The 24931-nt window shown below is 43.6% G+C and overlaps 1 protein-coding gene across 2 annotated transcripts in view; it reads left to right on the forward strand.

The window, feature by feature from the left end:
* Window positions 1-24931, forward strand: part of RAPGEF6 (Rap guanine nucleotide exchange factor 6) — an 82262-nt gene that overhangs the window by 45407 nt on the left and 11924 nt on the right. For both annotated transcript variants that reach the window (XM_088536921.1, XM_088536922.1), the window contains exons 7-11: window positions 16952-17083; window positions 22146-22329; window positions 23210-23346; window positions 23776-23934; window positions 24483-24635. In XM_088536921.1, coding sequence (XP_088393047.1) covers window positions 16952-17083; window positions 22146-22329; window positions 23210-23346; window positions 23776-23934; window positions 24483-24635 — 765 coding nt within the window. The remainder of the gene's footprint in view (window positions 1-16951; window positions 17084-22145; window positions 22330-23209; window positions 23347-23775; window positions 23935-24482; window positions 24636-24931) is intronic.

The raw sequence follows: 24931 nt of genomic DNA on the forward strand, positions 1-24931 counted from the left end.
GCTTCCAGATACGGATCTGTTCCTGTAAATAAAAAGAAAAAGAAGTCCATAAGATGCAGTGCCTGTGGTAATACTTGCATGTATAGTACTCATATACTGTCTCCACATACTGTCATACAGTCTTCAGCACAGGAAACCTGTCCATTAATAGTGAGAGTTGACCGTTTAGAACAGTCACCCGTGCTCAGAGATTGTGAAACGCTGCTGACAGAGGTAGAAGCAATCAGATCCCTCCCTTCCTCCTCTGCTTTCAGGCTCCTTTCAGTTTGGTGGTAATCCGTAAGAAAAATGATAGAGAAAATATCTGAAGTGGCATTTTAATGATTTTAACCTCGTCTGTGGAGTTAACGTATCGCTCTCAAGGTCATTTAGTGGGGAGCCTTTTTCTGCAGTGGGATGTGCTGGTACCTTATGTTCTAAAACAGCCTGAGTCTGCTCATTTCATCTTGAGAAACAGTGTTGATAAGTGGGGCAGAATAAGCAGGATTTTGCATTTGCTACCAACCTCAGAACCAAATGAGAATATATAGTGGTGGATTCTGCCATTCCCTGTTCCGAACCTGCAGCTCCCCTCCCGGTTAGATGGGAGCAGGGGAAGTTCCCTTTGGATCCGTATGAGGTTTGGGCTGTGGATTTAGCTTTGGGACTAACTCCAGGTGAGCAAACCTGGAAATGCACTGGGGTTTTCACACAGGATATTTGAGTTTTCATATCTGCAGTGTCCTGGGTGGGATTCAGCTGCACAAACCAGCTCTCCCGCTCTCCGCGTGTGCCCCGGCCTCTGCTCAGGTATCCCTCTCCCCAGAAGGGATTTTTTGCTCGTGCTTTTGCACCTTGCCGAGGGGAGATGTCAGGAAGGCCGGGAGCAGGGAGACGAATCATCTGTGCCCAAACTGCCCCAGCGAACCCCGCGCAGGGCTGCGGCGGGGCGCATCACAGGTGAGCAAGCGCCGGAAAATCCGTACATCTGCAAACGGGAGATGACCTTTCCGTGCTTAACACAGCAGCTGCACGAGGAGGGTCAGGGTAGCACGTGAGCAGCGGGGCGAGCGGCTCCGCGGGGCCGTTTTATTGTTCCTCCGGTATCGCTGCTGCTAAATTTAGCAGCTTACATCACTGAGCTCTGCCGGCAGCTCCCTCCCTCCCTCCCTCCCTCCCCGGCTCCCGCCCCGGCTCCTTCCCTCCGCATGGATCGCGCTTTCAGCCTCCTCGCCGATGCTGCGGCGCTCGCGCAGGGTTTTCGTGCAGCCTGGGAGCTGGTGCGGCCGTGGGGGTGCCCGCTGAGCCCCCGCTCTGCCCAACGTCACCCCGAGAGCAGCTGAGCACCCCGCTGTGCCCTGCGCCCTCCCGTTGCTTAGAAGGGCCACAAACAGGGTGGAGAGCCCTTTTTTCCCTTTTCTTGAACAAAAACAGGAATTCCTGGCATGCCTCAGGGAGGGATAACCCTGCTGCAGAAATGGTGCTATAAGATGCTTAAGTTAAATGGTGGGGCCGTCCCTGCTGCCCTTTCCTGCTTCCCAAACAGGCCCCAGGTGGATTCGTGTCACCTCTGAACGCAGCCGCTGGCAGTGCTGCAGTGTCCCTGTGCCAGGGGCTGCATTGGGAACCCCCTGCTTGCAAAGCTGCCCCCAGATGAATTATTTCAACCCGAAACAGCTTTGCTTGAGCGTGTGTAAAATGACAGGGTGCTTTCCCTGCTCCCGTGGGACTTGCCGTGGTGGGAGACCCCAGGGCTTGTCCAACGGGCTATTTTTTTTTCCCCTTGATCAGGGAGAAGCAGCACTGTGTGGTGAGGTGTGCGCCGCCATTGGGGCGAGCGCTTTGCAGGACTCTAGTTTGGGGCTCTTTAAAGGAGAGAAGCCTCTAATCCTGTTTAACCGAACACACGTTTAAATTATGGAAGGCCTCACTCGGTTCCCTTTTTTTAGTGTCTTAGTCGTGCTAGGCAATTAGGACATGGGATTTATTTAACGGTCCAAGGCTGCTGATAGCATTATGGGAGGATAAAGAGGGGGTGATGCACAGAAGCCTTAGGAGTGGTACTTCAGGCAGAGAAAGCAAGCGGCGTTAAGAAACAAAGATCATTTTTTCATCAGATTGGAGACGAGCCCCCCCCAAGCTTCTGTAAAAGCTCAAAATCCAGCTTAAAACAAGACTAGCAGGTTGCTATTTGCACCCGATGCTGCTGCCGTTTTGCTGGTGATCCCCGGGGAGCCGCCTCGGCATCAGATTTTTATTCGTATCTTCTTTTTCGCCCTCTCCGGGCCGGGCTTTGAGGCGGCAGCGGCCGGGGGGGCCGCGGCGGCCGCGATGATGTCACCGCACTTGAAGGCAGAACCGGGAGGAAATGGAGCTCGGCCCGTTCCGGCGGCGCTGCCGAACGCGGCGTCCGCGTCTGCAGGGCCGGGTGCTCCGGATCGGGGAGGGACGCGGGCGCTCGGGGCGGGCGGGCGGCAGAGGCTCCCCCCAGCCGCCCCCTTTACTCATTTATTTTGCTTTAAACCCCCTTTACTCATTTATTTTGCTTTAAACGGTGGAGGTGGTAGCCTCAATAAGTGGCAGTGCCACCTGCAAGTGGCTGGGCAGTAGCTGCTGTTGAGGATCTGGCTTTTGTGTTTCATCTTTAAAACGCTGCCGAGTCCAACGGTGCGAGGTAGCTGTGTTGCGGTTGTGTGTTAGGTGGAGCTGACATTCAGCCCATTGTACTGGTTCGTATGGAAAGAACAGGAAATTTAAGAGGGATTTATGTAGTATGGGTAGGAGATATTTTTGAAAACTCAATTATTTAAAATTCAGCTTTTAAAAATAGGATTTGGGCTTGCCTAAATGTTTAAGAGCAGGAATGAAATGTAACTTTTCCTCTTACGTTTAAATATGAATTAATGATACTCATGTTATGAAGCCTGGTTGCATCCCTTGGCTTCATCGTTGTGCAGTGGATAAGGAAATTGGGGCGTCTGCGCCGGCTTCCCCAGCAGTTTGGGAAGGCGCCATGGGATTTTCCTCCTCACTTGAGACCAGGCTCCAGCCAGACCTTGGGTTATTCTGGTGGACGACTCCTGAGGCCGGATGACCGCAAGGAGCAGCCTTTGCTCTGCATTAGACGTGTCCTGTTGGTCGTGCTCAGGTTGACCTGGTTTCCGAAGCAGCAGCATCTTCCTCCGTGTGCCCATTGGCCTGGTAGGTGGAAAGGAGCTCCCGAGAGCCCGAGTCGGAGCAAGGACACGGACCGGGGTTTTGGCCCCTTCTCCCAGGAGTGCTCCTCTCCTCAGCGTGTGGCCTTCGCGTAGCAGCCCGGCTTAGGGGAGACAGCCTCCGTTCTGAGGAAAGGCGGGAGTAACAAGACATGGAAGTGAAAATCCTTCCCAAGGAGAGCGCAGCGGGAGCACCGAATGTCCCTGTGTGCCAGTGAAGCGGGGTAACCTGGAGCACTAAATGGCTTCGGCAGCGCGAGGCCCTCCCGCTCCTCTGCCCCTCTCCTTGCAGCCCAGCGGGAATCGTTTTCCTCAGAGGAGCTGCGAGCGCCGGGACGAGGGTGCGTCCTCGCGGGGCACCCCGGCACGCTGCGCCGCCACCCACAAGTATTATCGGTCTTCACTTGCAGAAAAAAAATAGTATCCTAAGGTAACTGCCGCAGAATTAAAGCAGTTTTGGTTAGAAACAGAATCAGTCATAATTGGAATTGGGGGGGAAACTTTCCACTTGCTTATTCCATTATTTTTAGTGGTTCTGAAACATCATTTTTCAATACAAAGTGTATTCTAGGCAAAATGCTCCTAATGGGTGCATAGGATGAGACAGAAATATTGGAGTTATTGTATGACATACATATGAAAAGGCAGAAATTATTTCAGTATGAACTGATCATTGTTGTCTCTGTTGCACGCATGCAAATGTTTGCAGATGTGTCTTTTACCTTTCCTCAGTTCTAAATTTGAATAGAAAGATGAGAAATGACTTGCCTGAATACAGCTTAAACTGTTAATAGACATGAGCTTCATTTTTTAAAAAGGCGGTTCAGAAAAGACAAACATTCAGAGCTACAGTACATGCATTAATGGATCACAAAATTATACAAAATATAATGTAGAAGAGGGCTGTTTTGCTGAGCAGTTGTTGTACTGATATGTGTGTTTATATTAGGTCAATAAAGATGCTCTGCTGGCTGCATCTGCAGATCCAGTAGCCAATTGATCTAATGCAGTTTCTAAAGGCTTTCTATACAGGTGATGTCATCCTTTTAGCTGCCTTCCCCTCCCACTCCCCTTCCTCCTTATTAGATATTTCATCTTGCTGCGGAGCATCCAATCGATGGGAGCTTCTCCTGAGGGAGCTGCTGAGAAGCAAGCAAAGATAGTAGGAATTAGGGCTCGGGCAGTCGGGCTCGCCGGAGCCATGGACGTGCTGTTTTGCTGTGCATTACAGAGATGTTTTAATTGGGAAAGCTAGGCGTGGATTAACCGTGGCTCTGGCTGATGCGTTAGAATACTAAGCAACACTGCAGAGTTGTAAACTGCATAAAAAGAGGAGGGGGGGCAAAAGAGAAAAGCGTTTGTGTTGCGGAGGCTTTTAATGCATTCCGTAGTGCAAACCTGTTAGAGCAAATACCCTGGAGCTACAGTCTGGACGGTAATTCAATTTTTGCAGTTATGATGGACAAGAGCATAAAGAAGAAACTTTAATATGCTGGGCGTGGGATTCCCGAATTGCCTAAGATGCTGCTGAAGAACCTTTGCAAAATCTGATCTACAGTATGAATGTGAAGTTTCTGAAAAGTGGACCTGAAGATAAGCCACTCCTAACAGCGTTTTAGTGAAGAGAAAAAAAAAGGAATTGGAAGAATTCATATCTCACCTTTTTATTGTATTGTTGCTTTAACCTGCAATTCTGATCTATTTCAGAATTAATTCAATTTTAGCAGCACTTTTCAGGTCCATGCCTCTTGCCCGGGGGAGCCTGTGGATGTTTGTATTTGAAAAGCTAGCAAATATTCAGCTTTGAATCTATGTGCTTGTTAAAACTGGAACATTTCTATAGGAATCGCTGCTGCTGCTAACTCACTGCAACACTGAAAACTAATCAGATATAGTAGAAGCTGTAACCGAATTCGGTGTGAAAATCAAGCCTGAGAAGTTGCATTCATGCACATTGGCTGCTTTCGTTTATGATTTTTTAAAGAGAATCCAGAAAGAATTTTGCTGAATATTTTTCTTCTGTGGCTTTTAATTGAGAAAGGAAACTTTTCTTCCCAGCCTAAGAAATGGCTTTTCTGGTTCGATGCTATGCCAACTGCCTGCAGCCGTGGGCCTCCAAAGTAAGTCAGATTTCTGTCTGTAATGCGTTTCTGTGACCTGTATTGATGAGCTTGCTGCTATTTAAATGTTCACTTCTCAAAAGCCCTAAATGCTGCTCGCGGGAATGCTGGCCTCCCGGCTGCGCTCAGGCTTGTCTGGGGGAATGATCCCTACCCGGGAAAGGGAGATGCTGAGATCCTGAAATTGTTTTATATACTGATAGCCTGTAAATTAACAGCAACTATTAAAGAGAATCTCACTTGCTTGTGAAATCTGTAAAGCTTCCCCTTTTTAGCCACTTAATATATAAAGCAAATATTATTTAAGTATAACATTTTTATGATTGTTTGTGCATATTGCTAACTTGAAAATACTGGTGTACCAACCCACTGAATGTCCTTAATTTTCAAGGTTTGTTAAGCTCTGCTGCTTATTTCCTTTGTGAAGAAATGTGGAATTGGTTAATTATTTAGCTGAACTATGTAATTACAATTGCAGCTTTAAATGGCATAAATTAATCCGTGTGTTTTGAAGATGCTGCATTTGTGTGAGGCTGGGGAGGCAAGGGTGCTCCTTTTAAAGGAGGCAATGAAATCTAGAACATTCGAGCAAACCAACCTACTGAGATAAAAGCCCTTAAAGTTAAATAATATATATATGTGTGTGTGTATGTATATGTGCAGGCTGTTGTTAGGCTCTTGAAATTTGTCATGCTCTTTCAGAAAATTGCTCAAGTTACTGGTGTTTTACCAGTGTGAAAGCCTATAAGATTGAAGTAATCATCCTAAATGCAGGAATTGCCTTGTAAAGCTGAGACGAGGCATATTTATTTATTGTAATTTATATTTATAATGTAGAAGCTCGTACAAGCTAGGTAAGGATTGTGAACTTTCTTGCCCGGTAAAGCAGCCAGTGTGTGAAGGTGGACGGGAAAATCCTTGTGCCATTGAAATCCCAGCAAAATAGCATTGACTTTGGAGCAAGTAGTTGCTCCCAAAGTTTGGAATCTCGGTGACACTGGAGCATGGAGAGGCATGAGAGAAATGCAGCGACTTGTAGGCAGTGCTAATGCCCATCATGGCTTTCCCTGATGTTTTTTGTCTGTTGAAGTATAAATGGAAGATTTCTGTGTTCAAAATGGGAGGGATGAGTGCTGGGATTTACGGTTTCCATGTGTGAGATGAACCCATAAATACACACGTGTCCTCATAGCCAACTCTGGCAATTTCAGGTGCTCCCCCCTGTCGCTGCCTCAAATTTAAGAGCTGCAGATACCCGTTTCCTTTGGGAGACGGATCGGTTCCGTGTGCTCCGTAGGGACCCGAGGCTCATGACCTTAGTGCCCTAGCAGTGGCAAATTTTGGCCTGTTGGCATCATCTGTGTCTCTAGGATGCAAGTCTTCTCTTTGCTGCCTTCTCTTCCAAGTTTGCAGATATTAAGCACAGAAGCATCTATTAACTTCAGCTTGGCTCACCCACGTCACCCTTATTAAGAGGGGCTGGACACGTCATTCGGCTTAAAAATGGGAATGCTTAGTCACACTTTGTGCCTCAGCTGCGATGAGTCCAACAGTGGAATTTGGACCAAGGTGAGAAACCGCAGGGGGGAAAGAAACACTCGAGGTTGAATAAAGATTCAAAACAAAATGAAAAGAGGTAGAGAGACAGTTTGCCCCTGTACAGCCCTTGGCTGGTACCCAGAAGACTGTTGCAGTATCAGTTGAGCTATTTATTGACTCATTTCAAGGTGAAAAGTGTGTTTTTGTTTTTATGATGCAAGTTTTGCAGGTGGTTTTTCATCCCCAGCATATTAATTTATACAGATAACTCCTTTTTTTTTTTGTCTTTTTTTTTTTTAAACTGGGGTGTAGTCACCTCTCTAAAGGGCCTGCTGACTCGGTTGCAATTACGGCTGGGTGAATGTGGCGGGGTAGCGTTATGTCTGTTTAATGGCAGCAAAATGAAGTCACATTTTGCATGACTAACCAGACAGGTAGGCTTTCATGACAATACATAAAGGAGAACGTTTCTAAAAGTTGACTTTAACTGCAGAAGATGGATTTTTACTGTTTTCTCATGCCCTGCAGGAGGAGGTGCCTTTGGGAGCTCTGGATTGCCCCTGCCCATGAGGGATGTCCCCTGTGGTTGGTGCTGGCATGTGGCCCTCATCGCCTAGAGTTCGTTACTGATTTCTGAAAATCAAAGAGATGGAGTAGACATCTCTAAAAATAATCGATGCAAACTGTTTTCCTGCATAAAGAGCTGCCCAAAGGAGAATAAAATGAAAGAGAAACTTTGTGTAGTGCATATAAGCCATTCGGCTGAAGATTGATTGATTGCTTCAGGGGTCACCAGCATTTCCCTGGCCTGTGCTGGTGCTTGGAAGAGTGTCCAAAAGGGATCGTTGGCAGGATGAGGGCAGCTGTTTGCGTGCGCTTTGACTAGGAATGCTAATAAAGGAGGAGAAGGCATCGTAGGAAGCAGGTTAGAAATGGTCTTTGCCATGGGGAGCATAGATTTTGGAGAACGATGGGCTGTGGAAGATAAAATAAGGAGAAATCCTGGGGCAAGCGTGGTGGGTGTGAGGAGCAGGGAGGGTCCGGTAAGTGGTGATCAAAGCAGGAGCAACCGCCGAAGTGCAGTGACTTGGCAGGAGCTGGGACCCGGGAGAGCCCCTGCGAGGGGTATGAAGGACGTCAAGAGACTTTTGTTTGTGGATCTCATGGAGATCTCCACACAAGTAGTTGTGGATCCCCACAACTAATTAATGCATCTATAGAAGATATTTTAAAAGGGAGGCTTCTTGACATAATATGCTTTTATAGGTAGTAAAGGTTTTGGATTTAAGATCCACACTTCAAAAATGTTTCCTTATGCAGGAAGTTTCATTTAAGATTCAGATGTATGTTAAACTTACAAAATAGGTGTTATCCCTCTTTATAGCCTCTGTGTTCCTCTGCCTCTTTGCTGTTCAGATACAATCTGATAATACTAAGGTTAATAACAAGAGATCTAGTTGCTGTGTAGAAGTTTGTCTTGTGTTTAGAACGGAAGACTTGGAGTCGCTTGTTGCTCCTGATCCAATTCCTGGTGTTGTCTCACAGGAGCTGATGCAAGTTCACTTAGTGTCTGCGTCTTCGTTATTTGTCAGCAAAATAAGCACAACTTCACCTGCCTATTCCAAAGGACATAAATTTCATCTCGGAGGTCGTGAGATGAAACCTTCATGCAATTACAGATTATTTTCAGCTCATCAAAAGGAAAACAGGGCTTGGATAGTGTGTCCTTGATTGGATTTGATGTCATCCTTGTCTCCACTAATGCACTTGGTTAGTTACATGGAAAGTAGCGCTGATGGTATGAATTTTTAATGTTTTCAGCTCAAATAGAGTAACTGACCCTTCAATTTATTTTCTTTGGTCTCTGGTGAGTGTCTCCCTGGCCTCCTGCGCTTGGGGATGTGTTTGCGTGTCCGTACGGATGGATTCAGCACCGGGTTCCGCTGCACATGGCAGATGCCACGGCAGGCTCCTCTTCCCATTGCTTCAGGATTCCCTACACTCTTTGCTTTTAGATATTTTAGCACTGTCCTGAGTGATTTTTTTTTTTTGGTCTTTCAACTAGCTCTTTTCTCCCTGCACCCTCAGCAGTAGAAGTGTTGCCTTGTTTCTCTATTTTAATCGATTTATACAAGCACTGGCTCTTAGGTGCTCAATAGTCTTTGATCTCTAAGCTGTCTGAGAGTGCCCTTCAAGCGCTCGCACTGGCGCAGGCCACTTTCTGTTGCTCTTCATTAGCATTTAACTTTGTGTTCTACAACAACTTGTGTGATACTTGCTACAAAACTTTTCTTCGTGCACTTTTCACTTGATTCGCTATTAAGATATAAAGAGCTTAATAGCAACTGTGCATTTGTACTCTAGAAGCTTGAACTATCCTTAGACTCCAGCTCATAACAAGATGAGGGTAAATGCAAGTACAAATCTCTCTAGTTTTCAATAGAAAAAGTTTATCACTGAATACTCTTTTCATCATAAATTGGTGGTTCTTAATATGCAAACAAACACCTATTTTTTTTTCCTCTTCTATTTTTTCCTTTTTTTTCCCCTCTTCTCCCATACTCTGCTTGTTTTAAACCTACTTTGTTATAATTCTACTTACAGCTACCTGCTAGTTCAGCACCACCCTAGTTTCCTCCTCTTGTTTCCGTGCATTTTTCTTTTTTAATGGTTGCAGAAAGAAAACGTAGATGCAGCATTTGCTCCCCGTCTGTTTTTTGCATACACGTGGTCTGAAGGCCCCGTTACGCCAGGGAGCAGGTGGGAACGGGAGCGGGAACGGGCTGGGACGATGGAGCCCTTGGCATGAGGGACACAGCAGCTCAAAAAATGCAGAAAATGTGCATTCGGAGTTTAACGTGCCCTGAAGCCCTGTGCATAATTATCTTTATAAAACAAATTTTAAGTGAATAGAGCAGTCACCTGTTTTTGCTGGTGGTTGGCTCCGCATGAAAATGGAAGTCGCCCTTTCATGGCAGAGTTTCTCAGCATAAATAAGTTCTCGTTGATACAGATAGCTATTTTTTTCTCCATGCTGAAAAAAGGTGAATTTTCAGTCCTGCCTCCTACCAAGCTGAGATATTTGTGTCAGATGCTCAGCGTTATCATGAGTTAAAGCACAGCAGTAATCTATAATTTAGACATACGAAAGCCAAGTTAAAATTGCATTACGTATGTGGTTTAAGCCAGAATTTACTTTGAAATTCTGTCCTTATGTCACCTTATTGTAACTAAGGGAACATAATACTTCTGGGGGTTTTATATGTTGCACGATATATGAGCCATGAAGAATAGAAAGCTCTTGACTACTGGGAACATAGAACAGGCTTTACAGATTCAAATTTGTTTTGTTTGTAAGCTCTTTCTCTCTTTTTAATTGCAAAAAAATATGTGTATATATATACTAGCAGAACAGAAACTGTTTTTCCTTGCATCATATTATTGACCGTTACTGAATTATATCTAAACTAGGTAAGCAAATACTAGACCTGTGATGAGAGTGACGTTATTCCTCGAGCCGAATGCTCCTGCGTGGCTGCTCCTAGTCCGTAAGAAGGCTTGAAAGTGGGAATTTAATTTGGGACTGTTCTTATCTTTATGGAGCCTCTCTCCATCCGCCTCGTCAGTGCTGCTGTTTCCAAAGGGGCAGGACTGTCCCTTGGTGCTGCTCGTGGGACATCTGTGCTTGGATAAAACAACAGCAACATAGCTCCAAAGTGCGTTTTATAATTAGTGCATTTCTAAACCGGGTCAGAATTAGGGTTTGTATAGAAAAGGTGAATGTTATCTGCAGTTAACTTATGTCAAATCTAATTAAAAAAGAAAAATGTTGATGAAAATACTGGAAAATAACTCCTGAGGGCTTCAGTTGTCCAGCTATCAGTTATTCAGTTATTGGCTACGTTTGGTGGTTCCTCATGGAAGGAGCCGGGGAGGAAGCTGAGCAGGAGCCTGTGGATATTCCCATCCAGCTCCGAAATCCCAAAGTCTTCTGCAGAGCCCATCAGAGTTGGGCAGCCAACTCCTGAAAGTTGTACCAGGACAAGGAAAGCTAAATGGCAGTATCGGGTATTTCTTATTCGAGTCTTTTCAACATGCTGGAGTCTTTGATCATGAAGTACTCAAAATAATCAGACATTGCTTGTGAACAGTGTGATGTTGAAGGAATAAGACACGTTTGGGTGGAGAAACGGAAACACAGGGGGCAGTTGGATTGTTTCTAACTGGACTGTTTCACTGTGATAGTTAAATATGTGAAAGAATTTGAATCAAGGAAGGAGAGGAAAAAGAAGGAAAGGAAGAAAGAAAAAGGTATGAAGGGGATGGAAGAATATAGTGACCAAAAAGGAGAGAGAGAGAATTTGAGACACAGATGTTAAAAGAAAGCAGGATAAGTTCAAGTCAGTTGTTTGATCTTTTTAGTTTGGCAGTTTTATTTAACTTCAGTTTTCGAGATGAAGGAAAATATCCTTTTGTAAACCGTCTGTTCATAACAGTCTCAACTTTCCGAATCAACTGAGAAAGGCAAATTGGTAGCATTAAAGCATAAGTGGGATGGAGGTAGGGTGAAAGCGTTTCCTAAATCTTGGAAGTTACCAAATACAAGCAGAGTTAATGCTCCAGAAAGGTGTTAATGGGATTCTGGCTTGAAATGGCAAAAACCTCTTAATGGAAAGCTAGAGCTAATAAATATTAGCCAGCAGAGTGGCCAACTGCATCTGTTTGTACACGGGCCTAGGAAGGGCAGTAAGAATCTGCCTATGAATAGGTGCTGAAGAAAAAGTGATATCCAAGAATGCTGAATAAAAAGTGAGACTTTTACTTTGGTCTGTTCTCTCTACCTCTCCTTTTTTTTTTTTTTTTTTTTTTCTCCCCTCCAGTTAATTTGAATTTTAAAGAAACCTTGATATGCTGGCTAAATCGTGCACACAGTCTCCTCAGCAGTTTTATTTGCGACTGTAAGTGCTTTAGTGAGTGCCCTCATGTTCCAGGCCGGTCCTGCCATGTTCGATGAACATGCCACCCCCCAGGCTGAAACCTTCTGGGTGCGAAGCCCTTATCAGGGCAAAAGCTGATTTATACATCCAGCTTCCCTCTTCTCAGGGCGGTTTTGCTTAATTCGTATTGTATTCGCTTTTCCTGTTTTCCAGCGTGTGTCTTAAGGTTATCCCAAGAGCAGTAGGAAAAGTTCTCTTTCCTCCCTCCCTGTGCAAACGCGGGGAGCCAAGTTATGAACTGTGGTGGTGGGAGCAGTCGCCGTCACCGCCGCGCTCGGCCCTGGCCCGCGGACGTCGCCTCAGCCTGCGCTATAGGCCTCATCACGGCAATTAATTTCAAAAGTAAAAACATAACACTTAGAGCTGGCAAATCTCTTCCTGTAGAGCGTGTGTAGCCGTAGGTATAGATATGAATACAAATGCAGAGTTAAAGGAGTTATTAGATAATTTTTAATTATTAACGCTGGAAAATGAATGCGAGTTGGGCAGTCTCCATGCAGACAGTTCTTGATATCTCGCTAGCAGCTTTGATTATCGGACCCCCCCAAGCCTGGCGCCTGCAAGAAAATTAGACACTTTCGAATGAGGTTGAGAGATGCAATTCAATCCATGAGACCGGGGAGCTCGAAGCCAGGTGGCAATTCCTGCTTTGGGAAGGTCAGGGCAGTCGCCGGGGTCCTGAGGCGCTGCTGGAGGGACGTGATCCCGGGGAGGTCCGCGGCTCTCACCTGCCCACTGCCCAGCGGGAAACGTGCTGGGCTGCCACGCGGGGCCCCTTTCTGCCCTTCGCATCCTCATCATCCTCATCCTCGCACAGAAAACTGAGCAAACAGAGTAAACCCGGCGCTCCTGGTCACGGTGCGGGTGGCTCGGGTTCCACCACAGCGCAGCCTCCTTCGTACCTTGAGAGAAATCAAGGCTCTATTACCGCTTGGGCAGTATCTCTGATGTCAGAATTAATCGCTGCTCTCCTTTTACAAGACAGGATTGCCATGACTCCTTAGCTTTTTTTTCCCGATTTTTTCCACAATCTGGGATTGTGGATTGCAGTTCAACCATATTTTTCTTTTAGAATATGGGTCATTTTAGTGTCATATCATTCATGGATGTTGAACTAGAAATAAAGAAGCAATATTTTGCTATATATAAATAATAATTAAAGCATATGCTTGCTTAATATTTTTTTGAATCATTGGAATTGCTGTTGCTCTTTTCCTTTGCTAAAGTGAGTTTAATAAACTTCTCAGAAAGATGCACAAAGCAATGCCTTAAATGTGCAAATGTGCCTAATCTTAAATGAAACATAGGGTAGCTGACTGCTGTGCTACTGTGGTAAAACCTGCAAGCAGAATTATTGCCCTCGAGATAATTTTAGATGAAAAGATGCATGTTCTTGCATGGTTTTCTTGCATGCAAGCCCAAGTGAAGGGATAATAAGAAGGGACTGAGAACAGTAGGAGAATCTTGGGTCTTTTGGGGACATTTCCATGTGATTCAGGCTTTCTGTCAAGAAATTTGTGCTGGGAAGAGACATTAACAGATGCAGGCTAAAGGTAGGGTGTTCGTACACTGTCATTTTTAATTAATATCTTTGCCTTTTAAGTATCCTTTTAAAATAATAGAGCATTTTTTACAATACATACATGTATGCATATATTACTAATAGTTTTTCTTCTTCCTATGGTGACAAATGTTTGTTTTATGCTAAGCACTGTAGCTGAAGAGCACATATGGCTAAATGAATAATTTAGAGGAAGGGCTCCCTTCGTGTACCTCGCAAATGCCACCATGCCGTGAAATGTCTCCACTCAGAGATGAGATGGAAATTAATTCCTTTAATGGTAAGACCAGAAACATCCACTTTCCCATGACAAGAAAAACATTTTGGATGCCACTGATTATGCAAAGAGCCATCACAAAGCTGAAGAAAGCCAAGACTACTGAATAGATTAGTCTTTCTCGTAGACTGACATTTGCTTCCTTGCTCTGTCTCTGTGTGTGTATATGGGTCTATATAGATATTTGTGAGTGGCTGTTAGATTTTGAGGGTAAGCCTGAAGATTTTTATGTTTGAGGGGAGCAGCATCACTTCTTTAGGAATTTTAGTAGCAGTGAGTAGTGTCCTTGTGTTACTTTGCTTCTCCCTGCTTTATTTTACCCCTGTAATACTGCAAATGCCTCTTGGTAAAACACAGCCGGTGAAACCTTGGTTGATGCCTGTGACAAAGAAGGGAAGATGAAAGTTGCAAGTGATTTTTGGTGTCTGGATGCTGCTCTAGACATGTTTCTACATTGAGTGAAATGCTGCTAGCTCCGTTTGCAGGTGCAGGGCCCTCTGGGTACATTTGCACCAGCGCATCCGTCTCTTGGCCGGGAACCCAAAAACTCGTCCGCAGTCGTGTCATTGGTCTGCCCTTGCTAGCAAACTAGTTTTAGAAAGCTGTAATTCTATATTAGACTAAGATGTCCTGATTCTCTGTTTAGAGGAGGGGAAAAAAAGCAAATATCCTTTGCAAGTTTAGCTTGTTGGAAAGCAAAAAGGGAGCTCAGGGGGGTAGTTGGACTCCCAAACCTGGGGTGTTCACGAGTGCTCCCGAGTTGCTGCTGCTCCCTTGCTCCATGCCATTCCCGAATTTCTTTTTCTCACTCAGACTATTTGCCATAAATAATTGAAATACAGCACATGTTTTGAATGGTTAATTAGAAAATCAATGATTTTTTGAACAGAGTATTGGGTTTATGAATTTGACAAATTTATTTGCTGTTAGACTACAGTTTGTTTGCATTCAGAGCCCCATTTACAACTTTTATGCCGCATCACTCAGCTTTCTCTTTGGTAATTCTTTCCCGTTTTAACCATTTTTTAGTTGGTCATAAAAACTTTTGCTAACAGAGAGCGCTGCTGCCGTTGCTTTAGCACTTGACCGCTGCCTGCAGGAAGCTGATGGCAAAAGCCAGACTCCTGCTGGCCCTTGGGGCATCTTCCCGTCGTGGGCCCTTTCCAGGTAGCTGTGCGTGGAGCTCGGCATTTTGCACGTGCCGGTTTTATTCCCGGTTTCCATGAGGTCTCTGACAGCCCTGGAGCTGCCGGGCGCTCGTCTGCGAGCACCATGTGCGCCGTTCGCCTGCATATGTTCCCTGCAAGGAGGGCCAGGCTGCTGTCACTTCGGGGACCGCGTGGCCAAGCACAGCGACCTTCCCGCTGGGACAAGCTCCGGGGAGACGCATTTCCCGGGAGCGATGGGCGGCTCCGAGCCGGGTGGATGGGCCGTGCTGGCTCCGTCCTTGGCCTCCTCTCATGTACAGCTCTGAACCACAATCTGGCATTTCGGAGGGGTTTCTGTTTGATAGAAAAGGTCATTAACAAGCATGTGCATGTGAGCAAATGAAGGCCTGGGTATTTCGGGAAGTCAGATGCCATCATACTTTTATTCCAGATTGTGACTTGTTCTAAAAACCAATATTATTCTTGCTTGAAGTGATACACAAATAGTCCATTTTTGTACGACTCTGTACCAGAATTTCATGGATATTCGGGGTTTTGGTGTCTGTGGTTTCTAGGGCACCTCACTAGTCACAACATGAGCAGATGCTAATGTCTCCATCGAAAAAGTTTGTGGTGTGGACACACAGGTGAGCATCCCTATTTTGGACCTGCTTCTTTAATGTGTGATTTTTCAAGATACTAAGTTCCAAGATTTCTAAGTTTCTGTCACAGAAACTCCTAGTCTGGTAAGGAGTGACTGTTTTTGCTGGGGAGCTTGGACACTTTCAGCAACTTCATTAACACATCCACCAATTCCTGCTGGATTCCTGCATCCACAAAACACTCTGCCCATGGATCGCTGCTTAGCGAGCTCTGAGAGGAGGAGAACTATCACTTTGGGTAATAAAAGTGACACCCAGGAGCCAGAAGTGGTGATTTATTTGGGCAGACTGAGTAGAGCAGCATCAGCGCTCTAAAGGTCACTTGTCTCAGCTAGAGCTTTTATCTCGCTCAAACTCAGAGCCAGATCGCGCCGTTTCCTTGAGCATAACCTGTGCAAAGTGTCTTTTACAGCACATACTGCAGGGCCCACTGCCCGCTCCCACCAGCTCTGCGCCGTGGCCTTCGTGCCCAGCTCCAGCGCAGGAAATGAATCTCGCCCTGCACGATGTTCCCAGGCCTAACCGTGGTCTTCAAAGCGCAGCGTTTCCTCTGCATGCCGAGCGGGTTCATGGTTTTATAGCTGCTCTTCAGGTGGGGGTGCTGGGAGTTCGGCCAGACTTCAACAATCTGCTGCTTTTCAGTTAAAAACAAATCCTGCCAAGCAAATCCTTTCCAAATAGAGGGGAATAGCGCGATGCTAACTCCCGACTGGAAGGAGGTGCAGAGTTGTCCTCCTGGGAAGCCCTTGGAAGCGGTTGGGTTTGGCTGTTGTGGAGTCCGTGTTGGATTAAAGGCATAGAAGTAGGACTTGAGGTGTTGCAGTAGCCCCCGGGCTCCTAAAGCTGTTTTGGACACACAAATACTGGATGTGTCAGCAGGCACTCCCGGAGGGACCAGCAGCAGCTACGATCTCACGGAGCTGGTGGCCACATACTTAGCGCTTGTGTCCAGTTGAATAATGGACATCACAGGCGGGATTCCAAGCACTGCTGCCCACTTCTTGTAAGCTAGTATTTGCAAAATTCACCTTGGACTATTCCCATATGCACAATGCTAGCTTTTAGTTAATAGGACTGAATATTAGGTCTAGGGTGGGCACTTTTGTTTGGAGTTTTTCTGTCTTGCAACAGAAACCTACTTCTTGTTTTGCCCATAGCTTGGTGCCGTCAAAGTGACTTGGGATTTTTTTCTCCTATGTCACAACACTTTTTAAAGAAAAAATTTTTTAAATAATTATGTTTTTTGATTTTTTTTTTTTTTTTTTTGTGCAACAGAGTGTAAATCTAAACAATTCTGGAAATATGCATGACAAAATAAATGAACTGCCGAATTAGAGGCCTGGTTATTCTCTAGTATTTCATGTGGCTCTTGATTCTTCACAAGTGTGCTACTGACTCGCACTTTTTTATATGTAACGTTTATTTTTCCTCCCTTTCCCCAAATCCCTTGCAGCTGCCGGCGGATCTCACCAAGATGCACCTTACGGACAACCCGCACCCGCAGGTCACCCACGTGCCCTCGAGCCAGTCGGGCTGCAGCATCGCCAGCGACTCGGGGAGCAGCAGCCTCTCCGACATCTATCAGGTAAGGGGGCAGCATCAGCCTTGCAGGCAGAAGGGGTTTAGTTCTCCTGGAATCAGTGACATACTGTGCACAGTGCAGACTTATCTTTCCTTGGCAATTTTTCCTTGGCAATGGAAAACAGCCAGCAGAACTAGTCTGGGTGCTGGCCCTTTGCATCTCATATGTGGAGGCAGATAGGCAGTTTCCTTTGGCCATCTCTTGGTGCAGCTTGGAGAGGTTGTTCTGAGTTGAAAAGTGCTGAAAATATAATACAGATAAAGAAAATATCATTCCAGAAATAAGTCAATGTTCTGTCCTGTGCCATTAACTAGCATTTTCAAAATGTTATGTGCCTACTCTTCAGAAGATGCCAAAAGAGCGTAGCTGAGGTTAAACAAATAAGAATTATGTGAATAGAAGAAATAATGGAGCAGCACATTAAACAACTGAGTGGCCCCGCAAACAGTGGGGAAATGTGCTGTGTATCCTTGGAGGAATTAATAATTTATTAGTGTAAAAACAAGCGTGCGCTGCCATTAACCGTGCACAGGGAGGGCTGTGCAGGGAGGAGCCGCCTCTCGGTGACACCGGCCCCGCGGCCTCGACGGGGCTGGGGGTCCCTGGGCGGCCAGGGCCGGGTTCGACTCTGTCAGTCACAAATTGGAGAATTCAGAAAAATGGGAAAACGTGGAAATGTCACAATTTGGAAATCTTCAAAGGTGGATCAGCAGTGTAGGATGTCGTGAAGAGTCAAACATTTGATGAACTCAACGGATGAAGAAGCAGATGCAACAAGCACTAAATAAATGCATAAAAAGCCCCTGATGTTTTTTTCTCCCTTATTTTTTCAGTGTATTTTTTCATGTCTAGCCCTTCTTCGCTTAATGTGCAGTACTAACTTAGGAAGAGATGCTGGGTTTCTTTATGAGGTTCATTGCCATAATTGCTATCCGGTTTTAAGTACATTGATGCATATGGCTTCATAATGTCCTGGCGTGGTATTTCAGATAACACGTGTGCCCTGATGCATCAGTAGACGCCAGTTTTGAAAGAATAAAAGGGATGTTTTCCCCCAGAATTCCTAATTATATTAAGAAGATAGAGAAGCTGTGTGGTAATGAGTAGGAATATCTTTTAAACAGAGTGCATTGGCTTGGTATTGGGAAATGTTTCTGGTGCCTTAAAATGCAACTTTTCATAAAATATTTGGAAAATGATGCTTTGCTTTTGGTAGTCATCTTCCTACTTCTTACCTGACAAATTCTGTAGATGTATCACTACAGTTGGCAAAGGAAAAGTATTTTTGAATAATTTTATGATTAATGCAGACTTGAAATGATTTTTTTGAATTAACAATATCTTTACATTAATGTGTGCAGGAAGTAGTGCAAATGTGACCTCAGAAATGAGAAAATACGGTTAGAATGGCAGATTTTTTTAAAAAAAACATTATTTTTAGTTAAAATTTGAAGAATTTCTGTTCATCCCTATACACTGTGCTCCTCAGCACTACTGAAATGTGGTTTCAGTTGCAGCAGCTGCTTTGCGGTCCAGGCTGCTAAGCAGGAAATGACCATAAAGCACAAGGTGAGATCAGCAGAAAATGACGACTGCCTTAAGCACTGCTCTGCACATATTATATTAAAACATGACTTAATTGAGCAAACCAATGGAAACAGATGAATGAAGGTATCTTCTTCCCCACTACTGCTGCAGCTGGTGGAGCTTTCAGTCTCTCTGTAGTGAAACTTCTGGACATCCTCATTGTAATTTATTTATTTTAAAACTGAAATATGGTATGTCCAATTTGAAATTAATTAAATTGTACATATTATATTTATTTTAAGTTTTAAACAACTTATTTAATTTGCATGCGGTGGCTGGTTATCTTGGATCCTATCACAGCAGGTTGCTTGCAACCTCTTTCTTAAAATATAGTCAGTGCTGAGCTCTAGTGTTCAGACAGAAATAGGGGCAGCTACGTGGTTGCTTGTAATGGTTGAAGTGAGGGATTACAACTTGTGCACCCTGCTCCCGTGCCATGTAACAGATACCTTCAGGGGAAAATGATTCAAAAAGTATTACATAGAGAAAGGACCTGTCCCTGCTCCTCCGGAGTTGAACGAATTAAGCCGTCTCCACCAGCCCATTGCCAGTCCTTCCTCAGCTGCCGTTCTCTTATGGACTGACACATTCTCATTTATTTTTTTACCTGTACAGTTTTGCCAGTGCTCTCCTTGATGTTTTTTTGTTGTTGTTTGTTTGTTTGTTTGTTTGTTTTTTGCCATCTTTCGTTTATCACTTTGGTCACAGATGCCCTTTGTGGGCAACAACATCGTTACATAGCAAAAAGTCTGGTTGTGGTTAAGATTTTGATACTGAAATGGATTATCTATAAAATATGCGTCAGGGAGTGCACCTTATTAAAGGTTTTTGGGTCTGTTTGAAATCGGGTGTAGATTAGTGGGTCATGGAGGGCTGCAGTGCTGGCAAGGACGGACAGGGGGATGTTGATCCCATCTTGCCAGTGGTTTTTGTGGAATCGGCTGCGTTATCCGTGCCCGGCCAGCGGGCAGGAAAGTGCTGGTTTCCTGTGGTCTCGTGTCTTTGAAGCAGCTTGAAAAGGAGGAAAAGAGGAGGTTGACTTATCATCCTGTGTAAGATACACAGGGAAATTGTGGGGTAAAATCACTTTTCTGTAGAAGCCCAGTGCCTTCGCTTGGGGTTGCCGGGTGGGAATTAGTGCAGTGCTCAGGCTAATGCTGCCTGCGGAAGCTAGTGGGAATCGTGGCTGTTTTGATGAAGAAATGCTAGAAAAGTCCTTGAATAAAATGCTGTGCTGATCATGTGCTGCTGAGACTCTCCAAGCACAATTTGCACTTGGGCTTAATTCCAGAGCTGTTGATGTGAGCTACATAAGCCAGTGAAGTGATGTAATGTGAAAGGATTTAACCCTGTATATTGTTACCCTCCTTGGAAGAAAACACTTGTTAAATCAATGGAGCCTTCTTTCTCAGATTTAATGGATAATTATTAAAATGAAGACAAGCTGGAAGGTCCAAGGTTTCATGTAAAAACCAATGTTTTTCTGGCTGGTGAAAGAAAGAAAGAAAGAAATGCTGCTGAATCTGTCAAAGTATTGAGAGCTGCATTAGCAGATCAGCTTGAAGTGTGTGGGAACAGGGAGACAGCACAGTCTGCTGTGATTAAATCACTGAAAATTGGTGTTTCCTATGATGTAACTGTGTCCCCTAAACCAGTTAGCAGCTTATGGTCAGATTGCTCCAAACTGCAGGCAAATACCCGCCCGATAATTACATCGAGTTACTGATCTAGTTGAAACACTTGGAGCATAGGAAGAGCAAAATAACCCTTCTGATTTTTTATTTACTACTTTAATATTCAGCCATGGCCGAGGTTTGCAGTGGTTAATTATTTGTACCTGGTGGAGCCCTGGTCCAGGGCAGCACTGCTTCCTTGCAGTGATACTTTCTCCATTTGTGCTTTTTTCTTTTTTAATAAAACGATGTAATTTACTGCATTAAAAAAAATTATTCACAACTTCACAATTTCTGCCAATGCCAGTGGGAGTTCATGTATAGAAAATTAGAATAGGGTTTCTATTAATTTAGTGCAAAAATGCAGTTGCTAGGATTACTGCTGTGTTAACATCTAGTACTTTCATCTCTATTAAAGTCATTGTATTTGCTGCTGTTCATTATGGCTTCGTCTGACCTCGTTATGGGGTTTTGTTATTCAATAAAATGGATATTTTGGATTTTTATTTGAAAGGATTATCCTTAACAGAATAAAAAATAAATAATTGTTATTAATGGATAATGAGAATAAATAAAGCACAGAGGCTTAGCCCTTGCTGCCGGAAGCACATCAGAACTGCCACGGTGACAAGCAAGTTAGAGGAGTGTTTGGTGATCTAGTGATGGAAATTTCACTATTGCTCATAGGACTGGGCCTTTTCCAAACCCCGGCCTTGATTGTGAGGCCTGTGGACTTGGAGGGTGATGCATGGATTTATCCTCCGAACATCCTGAGGGTTTGTCGTGGTTTTGTAAGAGCAAATACTGCAGGGCTTTTATTTTTCCTTCTCTTTGAAAATCATGCATTTTGGTGCACGTCTCCATCACTGTCTTATACTTTACCCTGGCACATCTTGTTGTTCAAATCCCAAAAGTATAAGCCAAAGAGAAAAGTCATTTGCATGCTGGCTTAAATTAAAAAGAAATGATTAAGGGAATGCTTTGTAGAGCCTGAAAAACTGAAAGTACTTTTTTACTTTTTCTTTTCCTTCCATCTATTTAGAAAGTTACTTTCATGCAGTTGAAACATGTAAAGTTTAAATGACTTTTGTGTGATTGTGTTTTCCATTGCCTTAACATGTCCTTTCAGCGTGCTATCTCTATTGCCATCTATTGATGACAGTAGAAATATTTCAACGGACGTTGGGTAGCCAATGTAGTTATTGAACTAGGTGATTTTTTTTTCCTTTTTTTTTTTTAAAAAAAGTTAGTGATAGTATTTACTCTTAAATTCTTAAATTTTGAAAAACTTTTGTTCATGGGAATTCACAAGAAAGATTAAACCTTACAGGCGGGGAATTGGCCCAAAGTGGAAAAAGCAGTCGCCTTCATCTCCTTTTCTCAGATGTATCTATTCAACCCGTGTACCTGTAACATGCATTATAATTCTGACATATAATAGTACTGAAATTGAAGGCAAGAGCAAATCCCTTTAATTTTAGTTATTCGTTCTGGTTACTTTTCCTCATTGTCACACTGTTAATATTAATGGGATTATGAAGCTTCTAGTTCAGTGGAGCCAGAGGGGAAAGAGAATTAGATATAAAAATAAATAAAGATGGAGAACAAATGGCCTAATATGCTAATTCTGTTTTCAGAAGTGATGATTGTAATTCATGTAGCATGATGTTATTTTATGCCAATGGTTTTGTATTTAAGCTAGCCTTCCTTTAACTATAGAATTTAGTATAGATGCCTAAGATAAGTCTATAAATAGTGAAAGTAGTGGCATTGAACTCTTTGTCTGCTGGATGTCTTCTCCATAGGCTACAGAAAGTGAGATGGGAGATGTTGATTTAACAGGTCTTCCAGAAGCACCTGTAGACTCTGAAGATGAAGAAGAAGAAGAAGATGAAGATATTGACAGAACTTCAGACCCGCTTCTCGGGCGAGATGTTGTGCGAGAGTGCCTTGAGAAAGAGCCTGCAGATAAAACAGATGATGATATTGGTGAGGAAAAAAAACATCTCCATATGAAACTGTATATGGTAACACCAATAAGAGAAGTCTGTTTAAATTTGTTTAATCCATAGTGTTAAGTGTATGTCCTCATAATTATAAATGATTGCTTCTACGGAATGTTTTGCTCTAATGATATTGTTAATTGATGATTTTCTTCCAATACCTAGGAGAAGTTTTGTATGGATAAGCAAAGTAATTTTTAAATAAACAGCATTTGCGATATTGAGATGTCTTAAGATGTGAAGTACTGCAGTGGTCCTATCTATTGAGAAAAGGGTGGAATTAGTACCAAGGTGATTTTGACTACCTGGAACTGATGAATTTGTTATGCAGTATCAAAGGGAACATACTAATACTGCAGTTCAGGCATGCTTAATTTTAAACTGCAAAAGATCTAATATGGAAAAAGATTGCCACAAAGTTCAACCAGAAAGTGGTATTAGCTTAGTGGTAAATTTGGCTGTGCTGTACTTTTTCTTCTCTGATTACTTCTCTAAATGTTGGAAAATCATTTCGTGCTATTAACAAGCTTATAATTAACCGTATAGTAAGGATATTTTTAATTCTTCCGAATGTTTGAAGTCAAAGTGCTTTTACAGTTAGCTAAATTGCTGCCGTCATAGTCAATGCCAGCACGATCAGGACAGAGGGCTGAGCTCCCACCACTGGATAAGGTGCCTCCTGGGCTTATTTAGCCACAGGTAGTAATAGCAGCTGAGCAATTCTTTCAGTGAACGTAGCTATGAGGTTTAATATACCTGTTGAGGTATGTTAAATTGAGTGTATGTTTAATCAAATTGTCAGGGTAAGGGCGTGAGGAGGCCCCAGGCCTTGCAGGCTTCATAGCTGTGTTTCTTTTATCCAACAGAGCAATTATTGGAATTTATGCACCAGCTCCCCGCCTTTGCAAACATGACTATGTCTGTAAGAAGAGAACTTTGCTCTGTGATGATATTTGAAGTGGTAGAGCAGGCAGGAGCCATCATACTGGAAGATGGGCAAGAAGTAAGTACCGCGCGCAACGTAATTCGGGCACCACAGGCAGCAGGTCCACAGGGGCACTTGGGGGTGGGGGACTCTCAAAAAGTTGTCCTGAAAAATCAGAGAAATCTTCTTTTCTTACCCTGAATATTTATACTAAGCAGTATAAATATTTTGTTGTGATTAATCCAACTGTTTCAAAAACAATCCATTTATCAGCCTTACTCCCTACAAATTAGTACTGGGGAGTTGAATTTGTTCTTGTTGCAGTCATCTTTATTGCTTGCCTTGCTCTGCGCCCGTTAACAAAGTAGATACTGCAAAATATTTATGTGCTGTGATGCCAACAAACCTGAGGCCGTGAGGATAAGCCTCTCGGAGAAGGGCATTGAAATGTGGAGAGTGTGTAAATGTTGTTGGATGAACCTCACGCTTTATTTCTGTTCCCTCTAGCTCGATTCTTGGTATGTTATTTTAAATGGCACAGTGGAAATCAGTTATCCTGATGGGAAAAGCGAGAGCCTCTGTATGGGCAATAGCTTTGGGATTACTCCGTCTCTGGACAAGCAGTACATGAATGGCGTGGTTAGAACCAAAGTTGATGATTGTCAGGTAATCATTTCATATACTTTTAGACTACAGTTTGATATAACTATCTCATTTTTAAGCCTCTTATAAAAGAAACCAGGACACTCTCATCTTAAGGCATGATCTTTATGGTAGGAGCAGAAAAAAAGAAGCTGCCATTTGGTGGACAAGAAGCTCTGCTGACATTGAATTAGTGCTGAATTAGTTGCACACTGTTTTAGTAGCTGTTCCTGAGAAAGAGGAACTTCTGCTCTGTGCTGAAGCATAAGCTCAGAGTCAACCCTAGTGATGCTCCGTAAGCACGTGTGACGTGCAGGAGTAGTTAAACAGTGGATATGGCGATTCTCTATTTACAGACTTTGTTTTCCATATGCGTAGCCCATATAGTGAAAGAAGATGGTGATCAGCTCAATTTGTCTTCTGTTCGTAATGTTTGCTTTGGTAGTTGGCCAGAAGAGCCTGGGCTTGCTCTCAACTGCTACTGTGATGGTGTTGAAGCATCCCAGAGAGGAGGTGCAGGGATATATTTATGTTTTGGGTATTTATTAATGATGCCGTGTTGTGGGGGGCAGTTTGTATGTATAGCCCAGCAAGACTACTGGAGGATTCTGAACCACGTGGAAAAAAACACTCATAAAGTGGAGGAGGAAGGAGAAATTGTTATGGTGAAGGAACACAGGGAGCTGGATCGCAGCGGCACCAGGAAAGGACACATAGTTATCAAGGTGATTTTCTTTCTTTGCTTAGTTTTCCATTCGTCTATTAAACCTTTAGTTATTAATTAAAAAATAATAATTTTGGGGGTTGAATTTGGAACACTTGTTCAGTTCTGTCAATCTTAGCGCAATAGATTTGATTGAAAGGAGTTTATATTATTATATAAATAAAGTTATATCGTCCCTTTAATAGAGCAGGATCTGTTCAGCACAGGTATTTAGGTTTTATTTAGAGAGCACCTCATGCACCTCCTGAATCTGAAAAGAAAGTTAGCCATTTAATTAAAATTATGGAACGTTACTAA

Source organism: Tinamus guttatus, unplaced genomic scaffold (assembly GCF_059628265.1).
Source record: "Tinamus guttatus ecotype Peru unplaced genomic scaffold, ASM5962826v1 Tinamus_guttatus_pri_ptg000710l, whole genome shotgun sequence".
In the NCBI taxonomy this organism is placed as follows: domain Eukaryota; kingdom Metazoa; phylum Chordata; class Aves; order Tinamiformes; family Tinamidae; genus Tinamus; species Tinamus guttatus.